Source organism: Chenopodium album, chromosome 2 (assembly GCF_948465745.1).
Source record: "Chenopodium album chromosome 2, dcCheAlbu1.1, whole genome shotgun sequence".
In the NCBI taxonomy this organism is placed as follows: domain Eukaryota; kingdom Viridiplantae; phylum Streptophyta; class Magnoliopsida; order Caryophyllales; family Amaranthaceae; genus Chenopodium; species Chenopodium album.
Genome location: NC_137835.1, coordinates 35,848,339 through 35,870,211, shown reverse-complemented (window position 1 = coordinate 35,870,211; position 21,873 = coordinate 35,848,339). Strand labels below are relative to the sequence as shown.

Here is a 21,873-nt window from a genome sequence, read left to right as displayed (position 1 = left end):
CTGGCAGAGCCCGAGTCATATGCATGTTTTCTGCTGGTTGGAAATAAAACAAATATTTTATATTGAAAAGACAAAGTGTTTTTCGCATGTAAACCATTCACATTCAGTGGCCATCATTTCTCTTATAATCTTAATGCTCATTGTCTAACATAAAGGTTCTAAAGTAGCAGAGAATTTTCCATCTATTCTATGTGTTAGTACCATGGACTCGAGTATGGGTCCCAAAGCTCACAATTGGTATTTGGTAAGTAAAGTTTAATTCAAGTAGTTGGCACTCTTTCACTCCATGTACATATCAAAACTCCCTGAGTGAATTTCCAAGGAACAAAAGATGTATAAACATCTACTTCTAATCAATTCAAAAGCCAATACTAATTAGAGAGCAATATGGTCCGCCATACAGCCCACACCAAAACTACAAGCAATAATTAAATTTGAGCATGAAACAACGCATTAAAACATCAAAATCTAGCCACAAAAAAAAATAATAAAAAAAATAAAATAAAAATATTGAGAAGTGATTCTAAGTTCTAACCTCTTGTGCTGCTTGATTTGCTTGCTCCTCGAGTATCTTCTCAAGGCTTTGCTTCTCTCCCTCCAATCGAGCCACTATATTTTCCTGTTCCTTAATGGCCTCTGAAGCTTTTGCAGCAGCTTTTGCAGCCAAAATTTGTCTTCGTCTCTCCATCCTTTCCTCCCGCTCTTGTTCAGCCCCTGAGTCAGACGTCGAACATGAATCTGAATCCGACTCATGATTGCCAGCAGACTGAGAGACACTTTTGAAACCCCTAATACCAGTTTTCAGAATGCCTTCATCACTGCAATTCATTTCCAAAGTAGTTCTACCAATTCTTTCATCATCACAAACAGCTATTTTCCCTTCATCAGACATCAGAACAGACACATTCTCGCTATTCCCAACAGTCGGGGAATCAACCTTAACCATGGACTTGTCATAGCCTAATGACCCACCCCCTTCCCCATACCCATACCCATTCCCATTCCCATTCCCATTCCCATCCCCAGTTATATTTCTTTCACGCTCTACTTCATCATAGCCTTCCACCTTTTTCAATCTCAAGCTCGGTTCCGATCCCTCAACAATCTTCCTAGATCCCATGCCCGAACCGCCTCCCACTCCAAGAACACCACTTCCTTTCTCACCATTCCCATCACCTTCTTTCCTCACTGTTTTCCCCACTACTTTACCATTACCCTTACCCTTCAATCCCATAATTCCAGCCTTTACCCCATCTTTCCGTGCCCCACTAGAGCGATTCGCCTTAGTGACAACGTGTTGTTTCGGGGTATTAAGAAGTTCAGTCCAATCACTATCATTAAGAGAAGAGTTGGGTTTTTTCCCAACATCCTTCTTCAAATTCAGCTTGCTTACCTTACTAATTTCATCACTACTTGATTTAACTTCACCATGATTAAAAGAATCATTGTATAATTTTTCCAAATTTTCATTATCCTCAGATGTTTTCTTCTTCAATTGATCTCGCAAAGGAACAATACCACTAGATTTTTGTGAGGTAATTGCATCTAAACCATCAGATTGCTTACTCTCCTCTTTACGAAGTGATTCAGCAGCTTGTTGGTCAATCTAGACCCAAGAACAAATAAAATTATAAAGGAAAAAATGAAATTAATTGCCATTGTTAACAATTTGACAGAAATTAAGTTGCGAAAGGGGAGGAGTGAGAGGGAGAACCTGTTGAAGGAGATTTTCAGCAACCTTGAGCTTGGAAGAGATCCAACCAGCCATGCTTCTTCGTAAACACCTAACACGGTTTACTGCAAAAATTGGAATCGGGAGAATTGATCATTTGATTCATTTCTCAAATCTGTTGGCTAACCGTGCCTATTTAGTTAAGGAGTATTCATTACGCATATTTTTCAGGTTCTTAATAACTGAATGTGTCCGTGCTAATGTACGGGTTATAATTAATAATAAGATTTTAAAAAAATAAAATGTACATAAATACAGTCATAAAGATAGTTTTTAATAAAACAAAAAAAAAAGTAACAACAAAAAAAAAAAAAAAAAAAAAAGGTCTTCAGATGTTGTGCTGAATGAATCTAAGTCTTCAATTTGATTGTCCGCGCATCTCTCGTTTTAAGTAGTTTTAAGTAGTAGAATTCTATCTCGGGAACATGTAGTATGAAAGTGAATGTATTCATCAGACGTTCACTCAGATACTCCTCTAAAAAGTAGGCTCCAAATTCCTGATCATAAGGAACATATTTAGTCATTATGCATGTGTGTATTTCCTTAATATATGATTAAACGGTATACTTACATTATTTGTCATTTGCTTGAATACTTGATATTGGACAACCGATAATCATCTCAGCATATTGGCCAAAGAGTACAACAGATAATGTATTTGTAGCGTCACCAACTTTTACATTGATTCTATATCTGTTATTATTGATATGATAAAATTAGGTATAATGGTGTGAAAAGCATGATATAATTATATAGTTATGAATATAAAGTATAAAGTGGGACTACCTTGGCCTACTATTGGAAGGGTCACACTTCACGCACATATCAGCTCTCCTTGAGTGTCGATGTAATCCCCCATATTTTCAATTTAATAATAATGTATTTATTTAGTATTTATTTTACAAATACTTTTATATTTTTCTTATTTTATAAGTACGAATTTTATTTGAGGTAAAGTATTAAGATTTTAATTATTTTCAAACTAAACTACTAAGTTGTGATTAGCCCAAACACTTAATTCCTCTTATTCAAGCCCAAATTGCAAGTTCCTACTCCTAATTCTACTTGGGTTAGGAATTTAGGCCCAACTTTTATAAAAAAAAAAAAAAAAAAAAAAAAAAAAAAAAAAAAAAAAAAAAACCCACCTTAACTCCTCTACTCCTCTTTCACGTGGGATTAAAGAAAAAAAAAAGGGAAAACCCTCACTCTCTTCATCCTCCTTCTTCACAACATTCAGCAAGAAAAGAAAAAAAAAAAAAACACACACACACAAACCTTGCACCGCTGCCCAGCACCGCCGCGCCGCCCAGCAGCAGACCTCCCTCCCTGCAGTTCGCCTTCCTCCTTTCTCCTTCCCCCTATTTCTCTTCCTTTATTCTTGTTATTTTGATTTAAAGATTCAATTTTTATTTGATTTCAATTATAAAATTATTGTTATTAGGCTTTAATAGTATGTATAAATTACAAAAGATTATAAATTTATGGGTTTTAACATGTTTAAAATATTATATTAATTTTCAGATTTGGGTATGTATGAATTTAGGGTTTAAAGTGTTGATTTTTCATGTTTTAAGGCTTAATAACGTACTAAACAAATTACTTAATTATTCTATGTTCAAAGTATGTCAAAGTATGATTATTTTGGTTGTATATTAATTTTCAGATTTATTAAAGTTTCAATTTTTATGAACAAGTAGTGTTAATTTCATGTTTTTATGCTTCTAAACCTATAAAATAATTATTGTGAGTATTTTGTGATTAAAAAAGCTTTGAACTTGATATTCTAACTTTAAAAATAATTTTCAGATTTTATACCTTTTATTTTGAAGCCTCTAGTTGCATTGAATTGATATATTCTTGGGTTTTTAACACACTAACTTGCTATATAATGACTATTTCAAGTAATTATGCTTATGGGGTTATTTTATATATTTAAAACAAAATTCCAGATTTAATTACCTATTTTAAAGTTGCTGTAATTTGATATAAAACACTATATTTTCATAATTCTAACATGTAAACTTAAAGTTGGGATGTTATATTACTAACTTTGATTTTTGGGGACAATATAAAGACTTTGTTTTGGTAATTTAAGAGGTTTTAAAGTAGTTTAGTATTGCTGTAATTTTAATTGCTTTGGTATTGATTTATTCCTAATTGTTTAGTTTAGGAGAGGACTTTGTAGAAGGCGACTTCTAGTTTTAAAGTGGCCAACCGGATTGTTTACACAAGGTACGTACAAGATACGAAACCTTGCTTGTAGGTGCATGTTTAAGGACGGTTCGAGAACTTAGTATCATGTATAGGATTGACTGGGTTAAATTGTCTGGTTATACATTGTGAATTTCAAATGATGTGCACTAGTTTATAATGCAAGTATTATTTGTGCTTTATTTATGCAAGGTGCGCTTAAAGGCAAAGGTATGTGATTGGTGTAAAGATCAAATTATTACTCGTTCAGGATTATGTAAACAGGATGAGTAAAGGAGAAATTCAAGTCTTGTAAGACGAGGTTAAGGTTTTGGGGTGCCTTATGCACTCAAGGTGTTTATACACCGAGGTAGTAATGGAATAATTAATAAATGTTGTTTGTCACTAATAAATTAAGAACCTAAATTGAGAATTTGCCATGTTTGATTGAATTGCTTTTGGGATGTTTGTATTGATATGTATAAGAGTCATCACTGAGTCTAAACCTGTAAATCACGTAAAGTGCAAGATGGATGAGCAATAAAACTCTGGAATGGTGCACATCTGGAGTAATGACAATCAAGGGTTGGGGTACATGGGGTATTAGTCGTGTACTTTTATCGAGGCCGTCTGATCTACGAGTCTCTTCTTTCAAATATTATTTTTCTAAAACTAGGAGTTAGGTGAGATCTCATACTAACTACGGTCACGGAGTCGCGCCCGTGGTCGTTGGATGTTTATTGATGTTTCCGAAAGGAGGCATGGGGTTTTCTTTATTGATGTTCCAAATGGGACATGGGTTGGACAACCTTGTCTATTGCTAAATCCAATGAAATAAATAAACGAGTCAGTTAATATTAATTAGTGAGGTCTTAATAAATTTGTTAATCGAGTCGTGAATTGAGTCTATATTTAATGATGCTTGTGCTTGAATATTAGTAGCATGTTAGGTATTTTCTCAATTTGTTTTCGCAGCTTGTATGTACTCAGCTTTGCTGACTGCGTGCTTTTGTGTGTGTCTTTCTTTGGTCATGGCCTTCGCCTTTCAATGACCCTGTGACGATCTAATTTTTACACTTGTAATATTGGGGAGCAGAATAACCACAGGTTCTTACACATGCAGCATTCATCAGGGTTGTGGGATCTTGAGTAGAGAGTTGGTTGTTTCCATATTATTTATTTTGCAAAGTTTGAATTTATTTTAATTCGTTTTTAGTTGACACTAATTTCTTTGAGGTTGAAATTATTAGAACTCTGAATTTAATCACTTACTACTTTTCTTGGGTTTTGAATAAGGGCCTTAATGGTTCCAACTTGTAATACTTATTTTGATTTAATTCCTTTGTTTTGAGGTTTATTTAAAACTGTTTTGGTTTTCCGCTGCTAATTTCTGAGATAGCCTTAACGTTTGAACACGTGGCGGTAGCACACCAGTAATTCTCTTGAAATTGTTCAGGTTATATGCAGGTTTCTCACAGTTTTTTAAGAGAGATTTATTGGGGTGTTACAGTCAAGCACATGACTCATACCAAATAGGCATAGAAGAATCAATGGATAACACTTTTGCTAGTACTCGAAAGTATATTACCTAAAAAAAAAAGCATCAAATATTAGATACATCATGTGTAAGAAAATGTCAAATAAATAATGGTTGGTATTAATACATTATGAGCAGCTGAAAACTGATTTAACTTGATTCTTTTAGCATTGAACACCATTTCCATTTGAGAGATATTGTTAGCTAAAATTTGACTCCAGCTGATATGTTTTTGGACATATCCATCATCTGCATACCTATATGAGTTATATAAATTTAAATTAGTATGCAACATAAGCTTACATTGTTGATTATGAAGTTTTTAGGCTTACCATCCATGTAGATCATCAGTTTCATCAATATCAGGATCAATAAAAAGCCTGGTACGTCCAACAGTCGAAAGACATGCACCTATTGGAATGTCAGTAAAAGTATTCAAAGCAAAGATAATAAAGTTAATGATACCATAGCCTTTTTATGGTTATCTTATTTAATAAAAAAATACTTTACCATAATAGGAGCCAACTGATACCATGGATGCACCCAACACATGATCCTGATTAAAGCTCATGGAATAAGAAACGACCTTGATTATGAGCAAACCCTTCCCATAAAGTTAGCCTCATTGTTTCCATGCTGTAAATTAAAATATGTGTTTTGATTTTATTTTTTTTTATTAAAAAAAACTTAACATTGCAAAAGTTGTTATAATTACATAAACATATTGTAAATTGTGTAATACGCTCTTACTTTGTGTTGTAGAGTAACACATCTCTTTTGAATTGTTGTCTCCCGCCTGAGACTCTATATGATTCAGACACATATATAACCAATCCAATAACATCTGTGTACATTCATCATCAAGAAAAAAATTATATGACCATTAGAACTCATAAATAATTTTGAAAATGCAATAAATATTCATATTATGGATTTTTATTACTATAAGACACATACCGATGAGAGGAGAATTGGGCATGTGAAGGTACTGTGGAATGTGGCAAAATTCTATAAACCTGAAATTGTACCTTGGGATATCATCACAATCATCAAGAACTTCTGTTATCATGGTAATGCTACCAAATTTCAATCTCATTTGGTTATTGGCATATTTGTAAGATGTATCCGGAGGCATAAGCTCTAGCTGAGCAATCGAATAAACCTTTCCTTGTTTTAAAATCTCTTTATATTTATCAATATCGGTATTGAATAATGTGATTTGAACTTCGTCCCCCTAGAAATTGAAAATTCATACATAAGTGTTAAATAAATGAAAATATCGGAAAAAGAAATCAAGAACTAAGTAAAAATATAGTTCAAATAAACCTCTGAGTCAATGAATACTATATTCCATGAACGATGGACGTAATTTGGACCTCTAACTCTAGCTTGTTCATTGACCATCCATAATAAACGCACACTCATATTCACTTTGAATGTAGTAGGGGTAATACAACAACATGGTGTGTATCTTGTATCCATTTCCTGCATTTTAACATCATTGAAGTGGGCATTAAAAATAATTTACATAATATATCATTATCGATCCAACCTCGTACGTGTATAAAGGTTATATAATAATTAGTATAGATAGTGAAATAAACCTTTAATAAAGTAAAAGAGAAGCATTAACATGACAAAGAGAATTAAAAAAAAAAAGTATAGCTCTGAAAATTAAACTAAAACAAACATTGCTAAGAGTTACTAAATAAATGTTATAACACAACTACATACATAGCTAATTTACACTGTTTAATACTTCCTTATACACAATATTTTTAGTTAAACTATTGGAAACATCCTTCTTATGTTGTAGTAAGATTTTTAGCTCGGAAGGAGATGTAACTCGTGACATTGCAACATATAATTGGCCATGACTAAACACGGGCCTAGGGAGAAAAATGCCAACTTTGCTCAACGTTTGTCCTTGGCTTTTATTTATTGTCATGGCAAAAGCTCATTTTAATGGAAATTGCCTTCTTTTAAGAGGAAGATCTATCTTCTTGTTAGAAGGCGTTAAATCAATTCGTGGAATAAGTACTGATTCTGTAGCTCTTGGACCAGTGATCACTTATGCTTTAATCACCCTATTACCCAACTTCTTGATAATAAGGCGTGTTCCATTGCACAACCCCATGGATTGGTTCATATTTCGCATCAATATTACCGAAGCACCAACCTTCAACTCTAAGCAATGATTAGGAAGACCCGACAAATTTAATGAGTTCAATAATTCCATAGGCTCCATGTTATCAAGGAACCCACCATCTCCTGTATGACCCAAATAATCCGAACTATAATATCTCTGCACATTTCCTGGTAGCATTGATAAAATTTTTGAATTTAACTCATCGACATCATTGTTTGTTGGTGCTAGAATCCCGCGATCCTTGAGGTACTCCCAATCCGTGTAATTTGAAGGCAAGTTGGGGTAGACAAAGTTAATGAGATTTTGCAAACCATGTTCATCATCGGTTATCAAAAAATCATGTGGAATTTTAATCCAATTTGGTTCCCCTTCCTCTATATTGGGCACTCCTGCTATATCTCCTTCTCCAACTTTTATTATCCAATCAGCAAATTCTCGAATTCGCTCAAGGGTATCGGAGAAACTTCACTTCGACATAAACGCATGTTTATCCTTAGGCACATAACTTGTAACTCTCTCCAAAAGGATGCTCGATGCAAGGTAGCCGCAACAATAGATTCTCGTCTTTCATCTGGCACCACAGGAAGTATCTGTCTAAAGTCTCCACCAAGAACAACCAATTTACCTCCGAAAACTCTATTGTCATTACAAATGTCCTTGAAATGTCGATCTCCCGCCTCGAATGCTAATCGATGGGTCATTAGAGCCTCATCCCATATAATTAATGATGCTTCACAGATCAAATCAGCACGGGTTGAGTCTTTTTTGAAGTTACAAACCGAATGTTGATTAGGATCGAAAGGAATCTTGAAAGTTGAATGTGCAATTTTACCCCCAGGCAATAATAAAGTAGCAATTCCCATGAAGCCACGGAGAGCACAATCTTTCTTTCTGATCTGAATTTTGCAATCAGAGTGTTCCAGAGGTATGTCTTTCCTGTCCCACAACTACCGTAGACAAAAAACAGCCCACCTACATCTCGAGAATGTGCATCGAGTATTGCAGCATATACTCTATATTAATCCATGTTTAACCCTCTAACTAAGGTATCAATTCTATTGGCCTCATCGTGTGTATCATAATCAAGTTCATCTCTTATCAACCGATTTAAGGCAGTGCGTGATATCTCTGAAGAAGGTTGTGGCATGTCAGGGAAATCTGTCAATGACTTTACAAGTTTATTCAAGATATGCTCAATCTCTTGTAATCCTTGATTCTGCATCTCTTCGGGTGTTAATCGTAAATTAGGGTTTCTAGTCTGATGTTGCATCATTCTCTCAAGGTCATCAGTAAGTTCACCCCAATGTTGTTCCCACGACTGTTTTGGATCACTTACTTCTGAAAACATCAATATGGCGCAAAACATATTTCTCAATTGTGAACCCAATGCCCAGGTAGATGCTTCTGACAAAGTTGCATGCCACTCATTATCGTCGTCAAGTAACCTTATGGCATGACAGGCGGATCTGAAGGTAGGGTGGATGAAACTATTAACAGTTCGTATATCTTCAAAATATTTTGCTCCACAGACCTTAGTTAAAAGCAACCGTAAGTAATAACGTCCCCCCGAATTTGGATGAACAAAAGGCAATCTACCAATGTAAGGTCTATTAATATGTTGTGTCCACCTTCTTAAAGAACGATCCCATTTGAATCCCGTTGGAAAATTTTGGTAAGTATATTGATTTGCTTCTGCAAAATCCTTGTTAGCTTGAAACCACATAGTTAACATGGTTTGTTGCAATCTCGGTTGTTCAAGGGTTGTATGCAGATCATCATTATCATTAAAAACCACAAATTGTTCACCAGGTAGATGAAACTAAAGTAGTTCCGTTGAAGGATATTGATGTTGCAAATCAAACTCAAATATTCTCCAGTATGCTTCAATGGAAGATACATACCGACAGTCTAAATATTGTTGTATCTCATCCACCCTACTTGCTTGTCGTACCTCTTGACCGCGTCGTGTGTTTGAATTGTTTTCAATGACAACTGTTGCTCGATCTTGACCTTTAGTAACATACTTGTATAAATACTTCACCACACTTCCCGCACCAACACGCTCAACATTTATGTGTGCATTGTACTTAACACATAAATCTCTGTTGTATGGTACCACCCAACGATTATCAACCTCCCTTCCATTAACAATGATAGGCTGTCTATTTTGCCTACGTCTATACTGCACAAAGCCATTTTCATCAAAGGTGGTTTCTGCACAAAATTTCTTTGGGAAATGCTTTAAACACTTTCCATCTATTAAACATGGCCCACATGGTCCATGGAGCATGTTCTTGGTAACTGTTTCATATGCCAAAGGATCTCTATCCTTGTCAGGGATTTTCGCAGAGATAATTACATCGATATCCTCTGGACACTTAGGCTTATCTTCTGGAGCCAATGTTATGAGAATATGCGCATGTGGTAGTCCTCGCTTTTGAAATTCAATGACATAAAAATCTATATCATGAAATATAACACATGTTAATTAATGTAATATGTCAAGAAATATAGTAAGATTGTATAATTAAACCACAAAACTCACCAGCAATGACTTTTCCAAACTTCCATTAATCCTTCAAATCACGAAGCATTTCTTTCAATTTGATCTTGAAAACACGCGCTACAATGTTTGGTCTATCTTCAGTGCGGCGATTTCCACGTATAAATATCTCATTTACAATTTGAGGCCAGTTTGGATTGCAAGTGAAAGTTATAAACAAATCAGGTGGACCTAAAACACGGACAACTGCTATAGCATCTTGATAATGATGGGCCATATAACGAGGGCTTCGTGTGAAGGACGATGGCAATATGAATTTTCGGCCTACATCAATAGCATTCACATCTCCAGCCGTGATTGCATCTTGGAGTCCACTGTATAAATCAGAGCGAAGCCTACCTTGATTTCTCCTTATAAAAAGCAATCGATATTGTTCCATTGCAGCGTATGCATCAACATTAAATTGTTGCAGTAACCGGCCAACATCTATCAAGGTGTCACCTTCTTCTTCCCTATTATGTATCCTAAATGCATAGAATTGCCTCATTGTCACGGTATTTCGACTGGTACTTGTACCGGACACCTTAGGTATCCCAGCTCTCCATCCATCAGTACCATAAGGGAACAACAGTGGGTATTGCAAAGGCATATAACTTGGATGAGTTTCATCAATCCTTTATAATCCACCATCTACTTTTTGTAATATGATATCCCGATTACCTATGTCATCAGTTCCATCACCTACCATCAATGCCGCCACTTCACTTGCGGTTGGTTGGATATATTGTCTGCCTTCTCTTGCGCAAATAAGCTTTATTCTCAAATCTTGATGCTCACCTTGATCGTGCAACATACTTCTGGCATTTCTGAATACTGCGACATAAGGATTGATATCATCAAGCATTATTTGTAGTCCTTGTAAAATTGTTGGATCTAGGGAAGAAGCCTCTGCACCCCCCATGTAACGTAGTCGGTTAGATGTTTCATTTTCAGTGTCATAAATGTACAACTGTGCAAACTTTGGCCCAGTTCCAGGCTCAGGAAGTAAAGTTCCAATTCGATGGTAATTGCTACCACTTATACGATAGACATAGGGGCCTCTACCATCATTCACGATGTTATCAATCCGACCGCCCATAGAGGTGAAAGCTAACATAGAGTTAAAAGCTCTAATATTGCTTCGAAATTGCTGACATGGCAAAATTGAATGTAGAAATGACGGTGTTAAAGGTAAAAGCGGCAATATAACGTGCCCACTTTGACAGCAGTGATTGAACCTTGGGTGTGTTTTATTGCTACTCTTTACCCTTTCTTCTATCCACATAAGGGCCTTGCAATTAGGACACACAACCGTTCTAGGTCCAAACTCCTAACGTCTATCAAACTCATCTTTACGACATCGATGAGTCACTTCTACATACAAATAATTTATTTTAGTGAATATAAATTAACAATGTTGATATCAATAATGTGTGTGGTTAAGTAGCTTGGCAAGGTGGTTACCTATCCTTCCGACAATTTGCTCAACAGGTCTAGCATCATTGTCTATCCCCTTATTAGGTGAGCTTTCTGGAATGAAAGTTTTTAAGAATTTAATAGAATCCTTCATGCAAGGTATTAGTACTATTAAAGTAAATATTAATGGTTCTTATAATTAAGTACCATTCATATTGATCTCATTAGCAAATTGCTCCACTTCACGTGTCACATCGTGATATTGATGTGTAGATCGACGTAATTGCAACCCATCATTAAGTGAGCTTTCTGGAATGAAAGTTTTTAAAAATTTAATAGAATCCTTTTTGCAAGGTATTAGTACTATAAAGTAAATATTAATAGTTCTTATAATTAAGTACCATTCATATTGATCTCATTAGGAAATTGATCCACTAATTCACGTGTCACATCGTGATATTGATGTGTAGATCGACGTAATTGCATCATTAATAGTCGCAAGGATCGTGCTTCTTTCTCCAATAAGTAACGACGATGCTTGAAAATAGGATCTTCATGGTTTGTAGTGCGTTTGAATAGTAACCTTCGCCTAACAGCTAATCTAGCATGTTTGTGTTGCAAATTCTCTCTGAATCGATAAATACTTGTACGTATGTCCATTCTAATCTAGTAATTATACAATAATCAAGAGATAAATATATAAGAACCGATATTATAATTTGAAAGAACATTAATTAATATAAGTAAGTTGTAACAATTTACAATGTTATAATCCTAGTAGTGGCAAATTAATATATGTATGTAATGTACAATAGTGGCAAATTAATAGCATGTCCCTCTAGCATGGGATAAATTCCTCATTTTACCTAAATATACATGATAATTCACATTACCAAAATTAAAGTACAATAAATTGTTCATACCTGTAGAGGGTAGAAATCTATACCTAGTATTTAAAAACTCTAACCACAAATTCATACTAAGCCACATGTCACCAATCACTCATATGCCACATGTCACCTCCCTTAATCTTTCAATAGAGTAAAATAAATAATGTTTTAAGTCTTTATGCATTCCAAGACTTGCAAATTTAAGTAATAAGAAAATGAAGAGTTTCATTTCTACCATGATAAACTAAAGTTAAACTAATTACATAGACAATAAAATAATATTTTCATCTCCTAAACTTAAAATATAACTTAAATCAATAAGTCATTTCATACCACGCAATATCTATGTATATATATACCTAACTAAAATCCAAAACAACATCGACACATATAACACAAATATATATATGCAACACATTTCAACAAAAATAACCAGCCCGTGCATCGAACGGGCTAAAATACTAGTTTAAGATAAAGGGGGAACACAGTCAACGGAGTGTTTTATAAACTGTTAAAAAATGGAACAATAAAAAAAAAAAATTAATGAACGATCTCCAACACCAACTCAATTTCATTTAAAAAAATTGTCAAACCTATTATTGAATTCTACGTTACATGTATGAAATAGTAGTAGAATCGTGGTCAAGGGATCAACATTATTATTGCTAATTTTTTTTTTTTTTTTTTGTGTTTTTTTTTTTGAGGGAATTATTGCTAATCCTCAATTAAGGAAAAATGTTGTTGTAGACTTGTATAAGAAGGTTGTTCATATAACTGTCTGTATTGTTTGATTTTTTAGAGTGTGTTTCTGCAAAATTAGTAAACTTCGGAGTAGTAAATTAGGTGGCAAAAATGAGGAAATTATATATATATATATATATATATATATATATATATATATATATATATTAAAAAAAAGATAAATTAAGCCACCTTATTTGTACGGGAGAAGTTTAATATTTACATACGTAGAAAAAAAAAACCATGAATATTAAAAATTACTATACCACCTTGTTTTTAGGGGAGAAGTTTGATATTTACATACGTAAAAAAAAAAAACTATTAAAGAGATAATTAAATTAAAACCAACCACCTAGTTACAAGTGGTGTAGCAATTTCTTGTATCAATTCTCTTTCGTAGTGAGTAGGGGATTAGATAACATAATAGATTTTTTTTTTGGTTGAAAGAGATAAATTAAACCTTTATACAATATAAGAAATTTATTCTCGTGCTATAATAAGTATTAGATAGGAAGTCAGTTTCCAATAAAGTTTAATTTGTAATGCATTCGTAAAATTTATATGGTAATAAAAAAATACAATCAAATAAACAGTATTAGATTTACAATAATTATCCTACTGTATAATAAACTTGAGCAAATAATCCAATATCTAGGTACTACAAACCTTCTGTTCTTTCTCTCAAGCTTTTCGGCCGAAAGAGGTACACTCGAATCCTGCAAATTACCAATTCAATAAATCAATAATTCAAATCTCAGTAAGTACTTTGCAACTAAAACAAAGATTGCCATTCACTAATTGCTTCCAACATCCAAGAGTACTATAAATGACATTCTAAAGACCTTAAAACTAAAATACCCAAACCACTTCATCTGTTTACTTCTTTATGGTGGAGTTCTAATTTAATCAAATAATCTCTCCACAAACCAATCAAAAAACCCCATGTTGACCAAATTTCCCAACAAACTCACATCCATTTGCGTTAAATTAAGCACAAAAGATAATCTTTTAATCAAAAACTCTAATATCTATACAAAAGAAATTCACAAAAATAAAGGGTTTAATCTTTACCTCAATTTAATCTTCCAATAATATACAGAACCTCAAAGTAAGCAATTTTATAAATCACAACCAATGTATTAAAGAAGTAAAATAGGAGTGAAAAAGTATTCAAAAAATATCCTAATTCCTTAATGACGGTGTAACCTTAATGATCAAATTTCCTTAATGATCAAATTTCCTTAATGATTATAATTCCTCAATGATAAAATTTCGTTCGTTAATCTTTTATATAATTCCTTAATGATATTTACGTACAAAAAAAAAAAACAATCAACAAAGAGAGAATAGAATTATGAATAAAGAGTTTAATCTTTACCTCAATTCAATCTGTCGTAGTGAGTAGGATTATCTATCTCTGATTGAAACCCCAAACAATAATGTACTCTCTATCAGATTTGTGCTGCTCTCTTTTTTTTTTTTTTTTTTTTTTTTTTTTTTTTTTGTACTGTGTGTGTGAAATGAGTATTGCAAAGTATAGTAGTAATACAAATAATCCATACTCTGTTGTAGTGTGTGCAAATATGGAGTAGTGTGGTGGAGTGTAGGTAACTGCCTACCACGATTTATGTGTTTTATTTTTTATTATTTTTTTTTGAAATTCAATTATGTATATTTAGAGTAGGCAGTTTAGAGGAAATAAGGAAAATAAGGCGGGAGTGAATGAGAGTGTAGGATTGGGGATTTGGGGCACTCTCGTAAAAAACGTCTTTTAAATTATATAAAAGATTACAATAACTAAAGTGTACCACGGGATATATGTAGTATATATATTATGAGAAAAAAAAATAGTAGAAGTGATAGTTATTAAAGCGTCTGGATCCTCTAGAGTTGGAGGAAAACTCTACCATGTAGAGTTGGGATTATCACAACCCTTCATATATATCAACGGTTGATAGCCTTCAATCTTCCACTAACTTTATAAAAACTTTTTTTTAAAAAAAAGGCAATTTGCAGTTACCGAAGTAGGCGCCTAAATTGCTTAGCTGCTTCAATACTTTTCCCACAAAATATTCATCTTATTTTCCCACCAAAATATTTAATTTACTACTATGATTCGTAATCTTCACTCTTATGAGTCTATATGATCTCCACCATTGTTAAGTAATTTTTTTTTATTTGCTTCCCCATATTTTAAACCTATATATATACACATTAAAAAAATTAATGCAACAATCATCTACCATTAACAATAATTCAAGGCGCAACATTTGATCAAGAAGTCTACAATTTGTGATTTCGTATTTTCATTCAACGAATACAAGTAAGATAAAATTGCTCCAATATATGCCCTATTTTAATTTATATTTCCATTCAAAAACTTCAGTTTTTTTTTATAATTTTTTTATTTTTACACTTTAAATTATTTATAATTTGAATGATCATCTTTAATGATTCATACTAATAGCTATAATAAAATTTATTTGTCTTAAAATGGAAGATCGTAACGACGAAGTAGAAAAAAATTGGGTTCCTCGGGTAGGCATGGAATTTGATTCGGTGGAGGATGCTTCGAATTTTTGGCTACAATATGGAGGGAAGATGGGATTTAATGTTCGTAAGCACTATGAGAACAGGAGCAAGGATCGACAGGTAACTTCTAGGAGATTTGTTTGTTCAAAAGAGGGTTTTCGTCAACCTGACAAACGAGACCACTTGACAACCAATTCTCGAGCTGAAAGAAGAACCGGATGCAAGGTCCGCATCGGTATTATATTAATTAGATCTATAGGTAAATACCAAGTTCATGATTTTGTATCCGAACACAATCATGTACTTCATCCACCGGAAACCAACCACTTGTTGTCGTCGCAGAGAAAAATTTCTGAAATACAAGCCATTGAAATTGAACTTGCGGATGATTCTGGAATTCGTCCTAGAGCAGCTCATGAGTTCATCGGTGCTCATGTGGGTGGTTATTCCAATCTTGGCTACACTCATCGAGACCATAAAAATTATCTACGAAGTAAGCGCTAAAGAGATATGATGTATGGAGAAGCAGGAATTTTATTAAAATACTTTCATTTACAAACAGTGGAGAACCCTTCATTACAATACTCAATTCAATTGGATTGTGAAGAGCAAATAACAAACATATTTTGGGCTGATGCAAAAATGCTTATTGATTATGCTTTATTTGGAGATGTAGTTGCCTTTGATACTACCTTTGGTACAAATAAAGAACATAGACCACTTGGTGTATTTGTTGGTTTTAACCATTTCAGGGAGATAACAGTTTTTGGTGCAGCTCTTTTATACGATGAAACAACTGAATCTTTTAAATGGTTGTCCGAAACATTTCTAGGACCCTCAGTTGGATGCTACTCGTTGATATAAATTCATTGTGTCCAAAATTTGTGAAAGTTGCTTCGAGAGCCTCTAATTTTGAAGAATCATCATCACTTTTAGAGGATGGGTTAAACAATTTGATTTCTAAGGTTGAAAAGTTATTTATGAGCCTTGCTATCGCAAAGGGTAGAGCTTCTACTGATGTGAATTCAAGTGAACAACTACAAGCATGTGTTCCTAACAATATTACTTTGAAACCAAAAGAAGGGAAAAAAGGAGGAAAGTGAAGAAAAAGTTGGACTGAAAAATTTCATGATGTAAGTACTCAAGCCGATCGGTCAAAGCAGAAAAAACATAACAAGAAGAAAGTGCCAGATCATCCAAATTCAGAAAATATACCACCACAGGTAAAGCCATAATCATAACTTCATAAAATAGTTTACATTAAATTGAACTTTTTTTAATTTTCTTGTGTTTGTTTTTTTGTTTCTTTTTTGTAATTTTACAGCAAGGAGAAATTTATAATATGCCACATGAGATTAATTATGATAATCTTGAAGTCCCCTGGAGCAATTATACACAAGTGTTGTTGGTAAGCATCATTACACAACTAAATTTTTCTTATTTATGTTGTACTCTGTCACTGAGCTTTTTGTTTTGTAACATAGGGTGAATGTTATGGAAGTGAAGCTTCATCTTATTATAACACATGGAAAGAGGTCCCATTTCAAACTCAGGTGTATGTTGTAAATAATATAATCTGCATTTAGAAGTAATACCTTATATTAATACATCTTCAATGACTTTTTGTAGGCTATGAATGTACCAAATTCTATTCTTGAGCTCAATCCCCAGACCTATTTTAGCAACATGTAAAATGTAAACCAACGAGGTATATTAAATGTTATATAATTCCTATAAATTGTGTGATACTTAGGTAGTACAAGCTATGTGTGAGTTCACATAGTGACATTTTGTTCTTTACATGGATGTAGGTATGTGATGCTTGAGGTCCCTCTAGGTTGCTTTGCAAGTTGAAGCTCATGGTGCAAGCTAAGTTTGATGAAGAAAGAGTCATGTTTTTTTATTCTATGTAATCATACATCATTATGAATTTATCCAAATGCTCATTTTATAAAATGTTATTATCTCAATTAGTTTTATCACAACTCAAACATTTATTCATAATTGTGTAGCCTATGTAGGATTTGAACCTACTTCATTGTGTGCTTTAGCACAAGGCTCTACCATATTGAGCTAATAGGCTAGACATTAGTGGCATACCAAATTCAAGTAGCCGAAGTAGCTAGGTAAGCTCTAGTAGGAGAGGTAGCTTGTCATACTACTATAAATGAATGTAGTTGTCATATACTTTAATATAAGTTCCACTAATTACAACACTATGTGTAGTAGAAATTAGGAACAAAATTCAATAGTTTGAAAAGTAAATTAAAATGGGTGAAAAGCAACAAAAGCCTTTTTAACTACTACACATTCATGTCTGATCAAAATCTGTCTAAATCCAGAGCCAAGTTTAAACTAATTAACCATGATATAATCAAGATTATATTTCCCCAAATATTGAAACTAATTAAAAAATAATAGCAACAAAATTAAACCCATCAAGCTCCAATAAACGAAAAACCAATTACGAAGTATTATTTTAGCACACAATATATCAACAACAATTACGCAATTGCAGCTCACAAAGATCATAGAGATCGATAATCAAAACCCCCAAAATTTATCTAATTCAACCAAAACAAATCCAAAATTAAAATTCAAGAAATACAAACCTGATTTAATTAGATGTCAAGTGATACTTTGATGGATTTCACTGACGATCGAAAGCTAAAAATTGCCGTAGGTATGAGAATTTTGGACAATAATGGAGAATGAAGACCCATGAGGCATGAGAGAGAATGTAGTGAGGGAGGTGAAAAAAAATAAGTACAGAATGTAATTGGGGTGATTGCCTTTTCTTTTCTTTTTTTTATTTTTATTTTAATTTTTTATAAAGTTAGTGGAAGATTGAAGGCAATCAACCGTTGATATATATGAAGGGCTATGATAAGACCAACTCTACATGGTAGAGTTTTCCTCCAACTCTAGAGGATCCGGACGCGTTATTAAAGGGTGATTATTATTTTGTTTTGGTTTTTTTTTTAATAGAGGGATAGATTTTAATTGAGTGATATGGGTAGTTATGAGTAACAACGATGGTTATTGGTTATTTTTTTCAAAAAAATAAATAAATAAATAAATAAAATAAATAAATAAAAAATAGGATGGCTAGAATTTCAGGGATGGGAATTTGGAGTACTGTGAATGAAAGTTGGAAAAAAAACTCTTAAATTATATATTAGATTTCATTTTACATTCATTTTATTATAATAAAATGATTTTTAAAAATGATTATATTTCTTTTTTGTAAAAAAAGAAAAAAAATATGAAAATATTACTTTCGGAAAATATTGCTTGTTTAAAGAGAAAGACTGTGAAGAGAGTTGGTTGTCCTGCTAAAATAAAATTTAGGTTTTGTACTAGTGGGAAGTATATGTTGTATTGTTTTTATTAATCTCATTCTCACCCTTTTTCTACACCTATTACTAGGCAGGTTACTAAAAATGAAGTTGGTTTAAATTTTGCTCATAAGAAGTTTATTTTTGACAACTCAAAGTTAAATATAGGGGCTGTTATGTCTTATAGGATCATGAACTTTGTGGTGGGTTTCAAAATGTCAGGGGCAGTAAAAATGGTTTCAAAAATTTTTCTAGGGACTTGAAAGTTTATATCTCTAATGCTGATGGTGCAATGTTTGTTCAGAACCTTGAACAAAAAGGGAAAACTAGTAAAGGGGGTTATTATTTTTATTACTGTGTTGATGAAAGTAGGCATTTGACCCGTGTCTTTCGGGCTGATGCTATTGGTAGAAGAGATTATCAATTATTTGGGGACTCTCTATCTTTTGATTCTACCTATGATACAAATAAATATTCATTGGTTTTCTGTCCTCTTACTGGTGTTGATAATCACAAGAGATGTGTTACATTTTGTGTTGCTCTATTATCTAAAGAAGACATAGATTCTTTTGTGTGTCTATTTCAAAATTTTTTGAAGTGTATGGGAAGAGAACCCTCTTGTATTATCACTGATCAAGATCCTGCAATGGGTATTGCCATAGAAAAGGTTTTTACCAAGACTAAACATAGGCTATGTATGTGGCACATAATGAGGAAGGTACCTGAAAAGGTTGGAACTGCTTTTTGTAATGAAACTAATTTCCTGAAAAAGCTACGTGTAGTAGTTTGGGATAGAGAGATTGATCCTAATGTATTTGTTGATGGCTAGAATAGTGTTATGGAGGAGTTTAACCTTGTTGATCATGAGTGGTTTGCATACATGTTTAAGATTAAACATCTTTGGATTCCTGCATATTTTAGGGACTTATTTATGGGTGGGTTACTGCGTTCTACATCTAGGTCTGAAGGTGAAAATAGTTTCTTTTGTAATTTTACAAACCCTCATGTGACCTGTGTTGAATTCTTTGTCCGTTATGAAACTGCTCTTGATGCTCAAAGGCATGAACAGGATGAGTTGTACAGGCTTAATAAACTTGAGCCTCAATTGGTTACTAATTTACATTTGGAAAAGCATGCCGCTGTTGTTTATACTCGTTTCATATTTTATGATTTTCATGAAGAATGCCAGGGATCCTGTTTTTCATGTGGTGTTGAAAGTTGTAGTTCTCTGTATGGAGATGGTGTGGAGTTTTCTGTTATTGTTGATCATGAGAAAAGGAAAAATTTTGATGTAAATTTTGACTTGGCAACATATGAGTAAAGTTGTACTTGTAGAATGTTTGAGAGTCAAGGTGTTTTATGTAGACACATTTTGTTTGTTATGAAAGGCAAATGTATACGTGAAATTCCTGATGCTTATATCTTGAATCGTTGGAGAAAAGATGTTATGAAGAAAGCTTCTGTCATAGATGTTGCTCTAGATGATGCTTCTAAGTATGATAAGAATAAGCAATTGGTTAGTGATGTATGGTCCAAGATTTTCAGTTGTGTGAGTTTAACTGACCAATCTGAGGATGATTTATCTGAGCTGATTAGGACATTATCTTCATTTGAGGAGCAGATGATATCAAAGAATAATCCTGAAAATGCACCTAGTTCAAAAGAGGTGAAAGATGCTGATATTCAAATTTTGGTTGGGTCAAATGAAGTTGATGTAAATGTCTTGCCTCCAAATCAGTGTCTTAATAAAGGTTCTGCCAGAAGTTCAAAGAGGTTGAAGAGTGCAAAAGAAATAGCTAGTGAATAAAAATCTAAAAAAGGTAGAACTTGTAGAGCTTGTGGGCAATCTAGTGTTTCCCATGACAGTAGAAACTGTCCAAACAAGTAGTCTTTCAGGTATTTTACTTTTAAGTGTGTTCCATTTACTTTAAACTTCTATTTATTTACTTTAACAGTAACTTCATTTACTTTTTATTTTGCAGGTGTTATTATACTTGGTATTTTTTTATTTGGTATTTTACCTCTTTACGTTTTCTATTTACTTTAAGTTGTAATTTATTTACTTTACATTCTAATTTATTTACTTTAATTTGTGACAAATAACTGATGTTTATTTTTGTGCAGTTATTTTAATACTTGGAAATTAGAAGATGTTTTGGAAGATCAAGATTAAGATTTAATGAACAAATATTTTTTATTATTGTAATATTTTTACATTTACTATAAGTAATTGTACTACAGAACTTAAGTTTAGTTTGTTTACTTTTAGTTATTATACTTTAACTTTATGAAATATTTCATTTACGTTTATCATATTTTATATCATATGAATTATTTGATTTATATAATGTTCTTACTTACAAAATTAAAGATAATTTCTTGTATTATTCCCTTTGTCCTAGAATACTTGTTACCATATCCATTTTTTGTTCTAAAATACTTGTCATATTTTCATGGAACCCGAGTTGACAAGAGTATTTGATACCGATTTTGAACATGAATTGACGTGTAAATGACCCGACCCAAATGTAACCCATATATTATTGACTTGGTGATTTCAACTTGATTATAACCCGTAAAATTATTGACTTGAACCAAATTTGACTAAAATTCTAGAATGAGTTAATTTTCTAACCGTTAATTATTGACTTTATTTGAATGTAATTTGACCGGTTATTAAACTCACCTAAACTTGTACCAAATCTAATAAGATGTAAGGCCGGTTGTAATTCGATCAACATAGGCCAAATGTTAGTGAGGCAAATGAAGTAGGAGACTTGACCCATCCCCAGTTTGGTGTATGATC

At 33.0% G+C, this 21,873-nt stretch overlaps 3 protein-coding genes across 3 annotated transcripts in view; 1 reads left to right on the top strand and 2 right to left on the bottom strand.

Annotated features, from left to right (window-relative positions):
* LOC145585191 (golgin candidate 2-like) overlaps positions 1-1,867 on the bottom strand; it is a 36,727-nt gene extending 34,860 nt beyond the window's left edge. Inside the window, exons 1-2 of the mRNA XM_081641924.1 lie at positions 1,715-1,867; positions 536-1,606 (exon numbers count right to left, since the gene is read on the bottom strand). Of these exons, the coding sequence (XP_081498050.1) occupies positions 536-1,606; positions 1,715-1,768 (1,125 nt within the window). The 5' untranslated portion in view covers positions 1,769-1,867. The remainder of the gene's footprint in view (positions 1-535; positions 1,607-1,714) is intronic.
* A 7,560-nt stretch (positions 1,868-9,427) lies between these two features.
* LOC145571499 (uncharacterized) lies at positions 9,428-10,760 on the bottom strand. Its single transcript, XM_081630534.1, has 2 exons — positions 10,196-10,760; positions 9,428-10,068 (listed from the first exon to the last, which is right to left on the bottom strand). The coding sequence occupies exons 1-2, from the start codon at positions 10,758-10,760 to the stop codon at positions 9,428-9,430; spliced, it is 1,206 nt and encodes a 401-aa protein (XP_081486660.1).
* Positions 10,761-15,690: 4,930 nt separating this feature from the next.
* On the top strand, positions 15,691-21,240 carry LOC145571487 (protein FAR1-RELATED SEQUENCE 5-like). Its single transcript, XM_081630524.1, has 11 exons — positions 15,691-16,222; positions 16,337-16,569; positions 17,054-17,137; positions 17,214-17,282; positions 17,359-17,417; positions 17,541-17,556; positions 19,255-19,785; positions 19,897-20,297; positions 20,391-20,840; positions 21,050-21,064; positions 21,192-21,240. Exons 1-11 carry the CDS (start codon positions 15,691-15,693, stop codon positions 21,238-21,240), a joined length of 2,439 nt encoding a protein of 812 aa, XP_081486650.1.
* Positions 21,241-21,873: the final 633 nt, after the last annotated feature.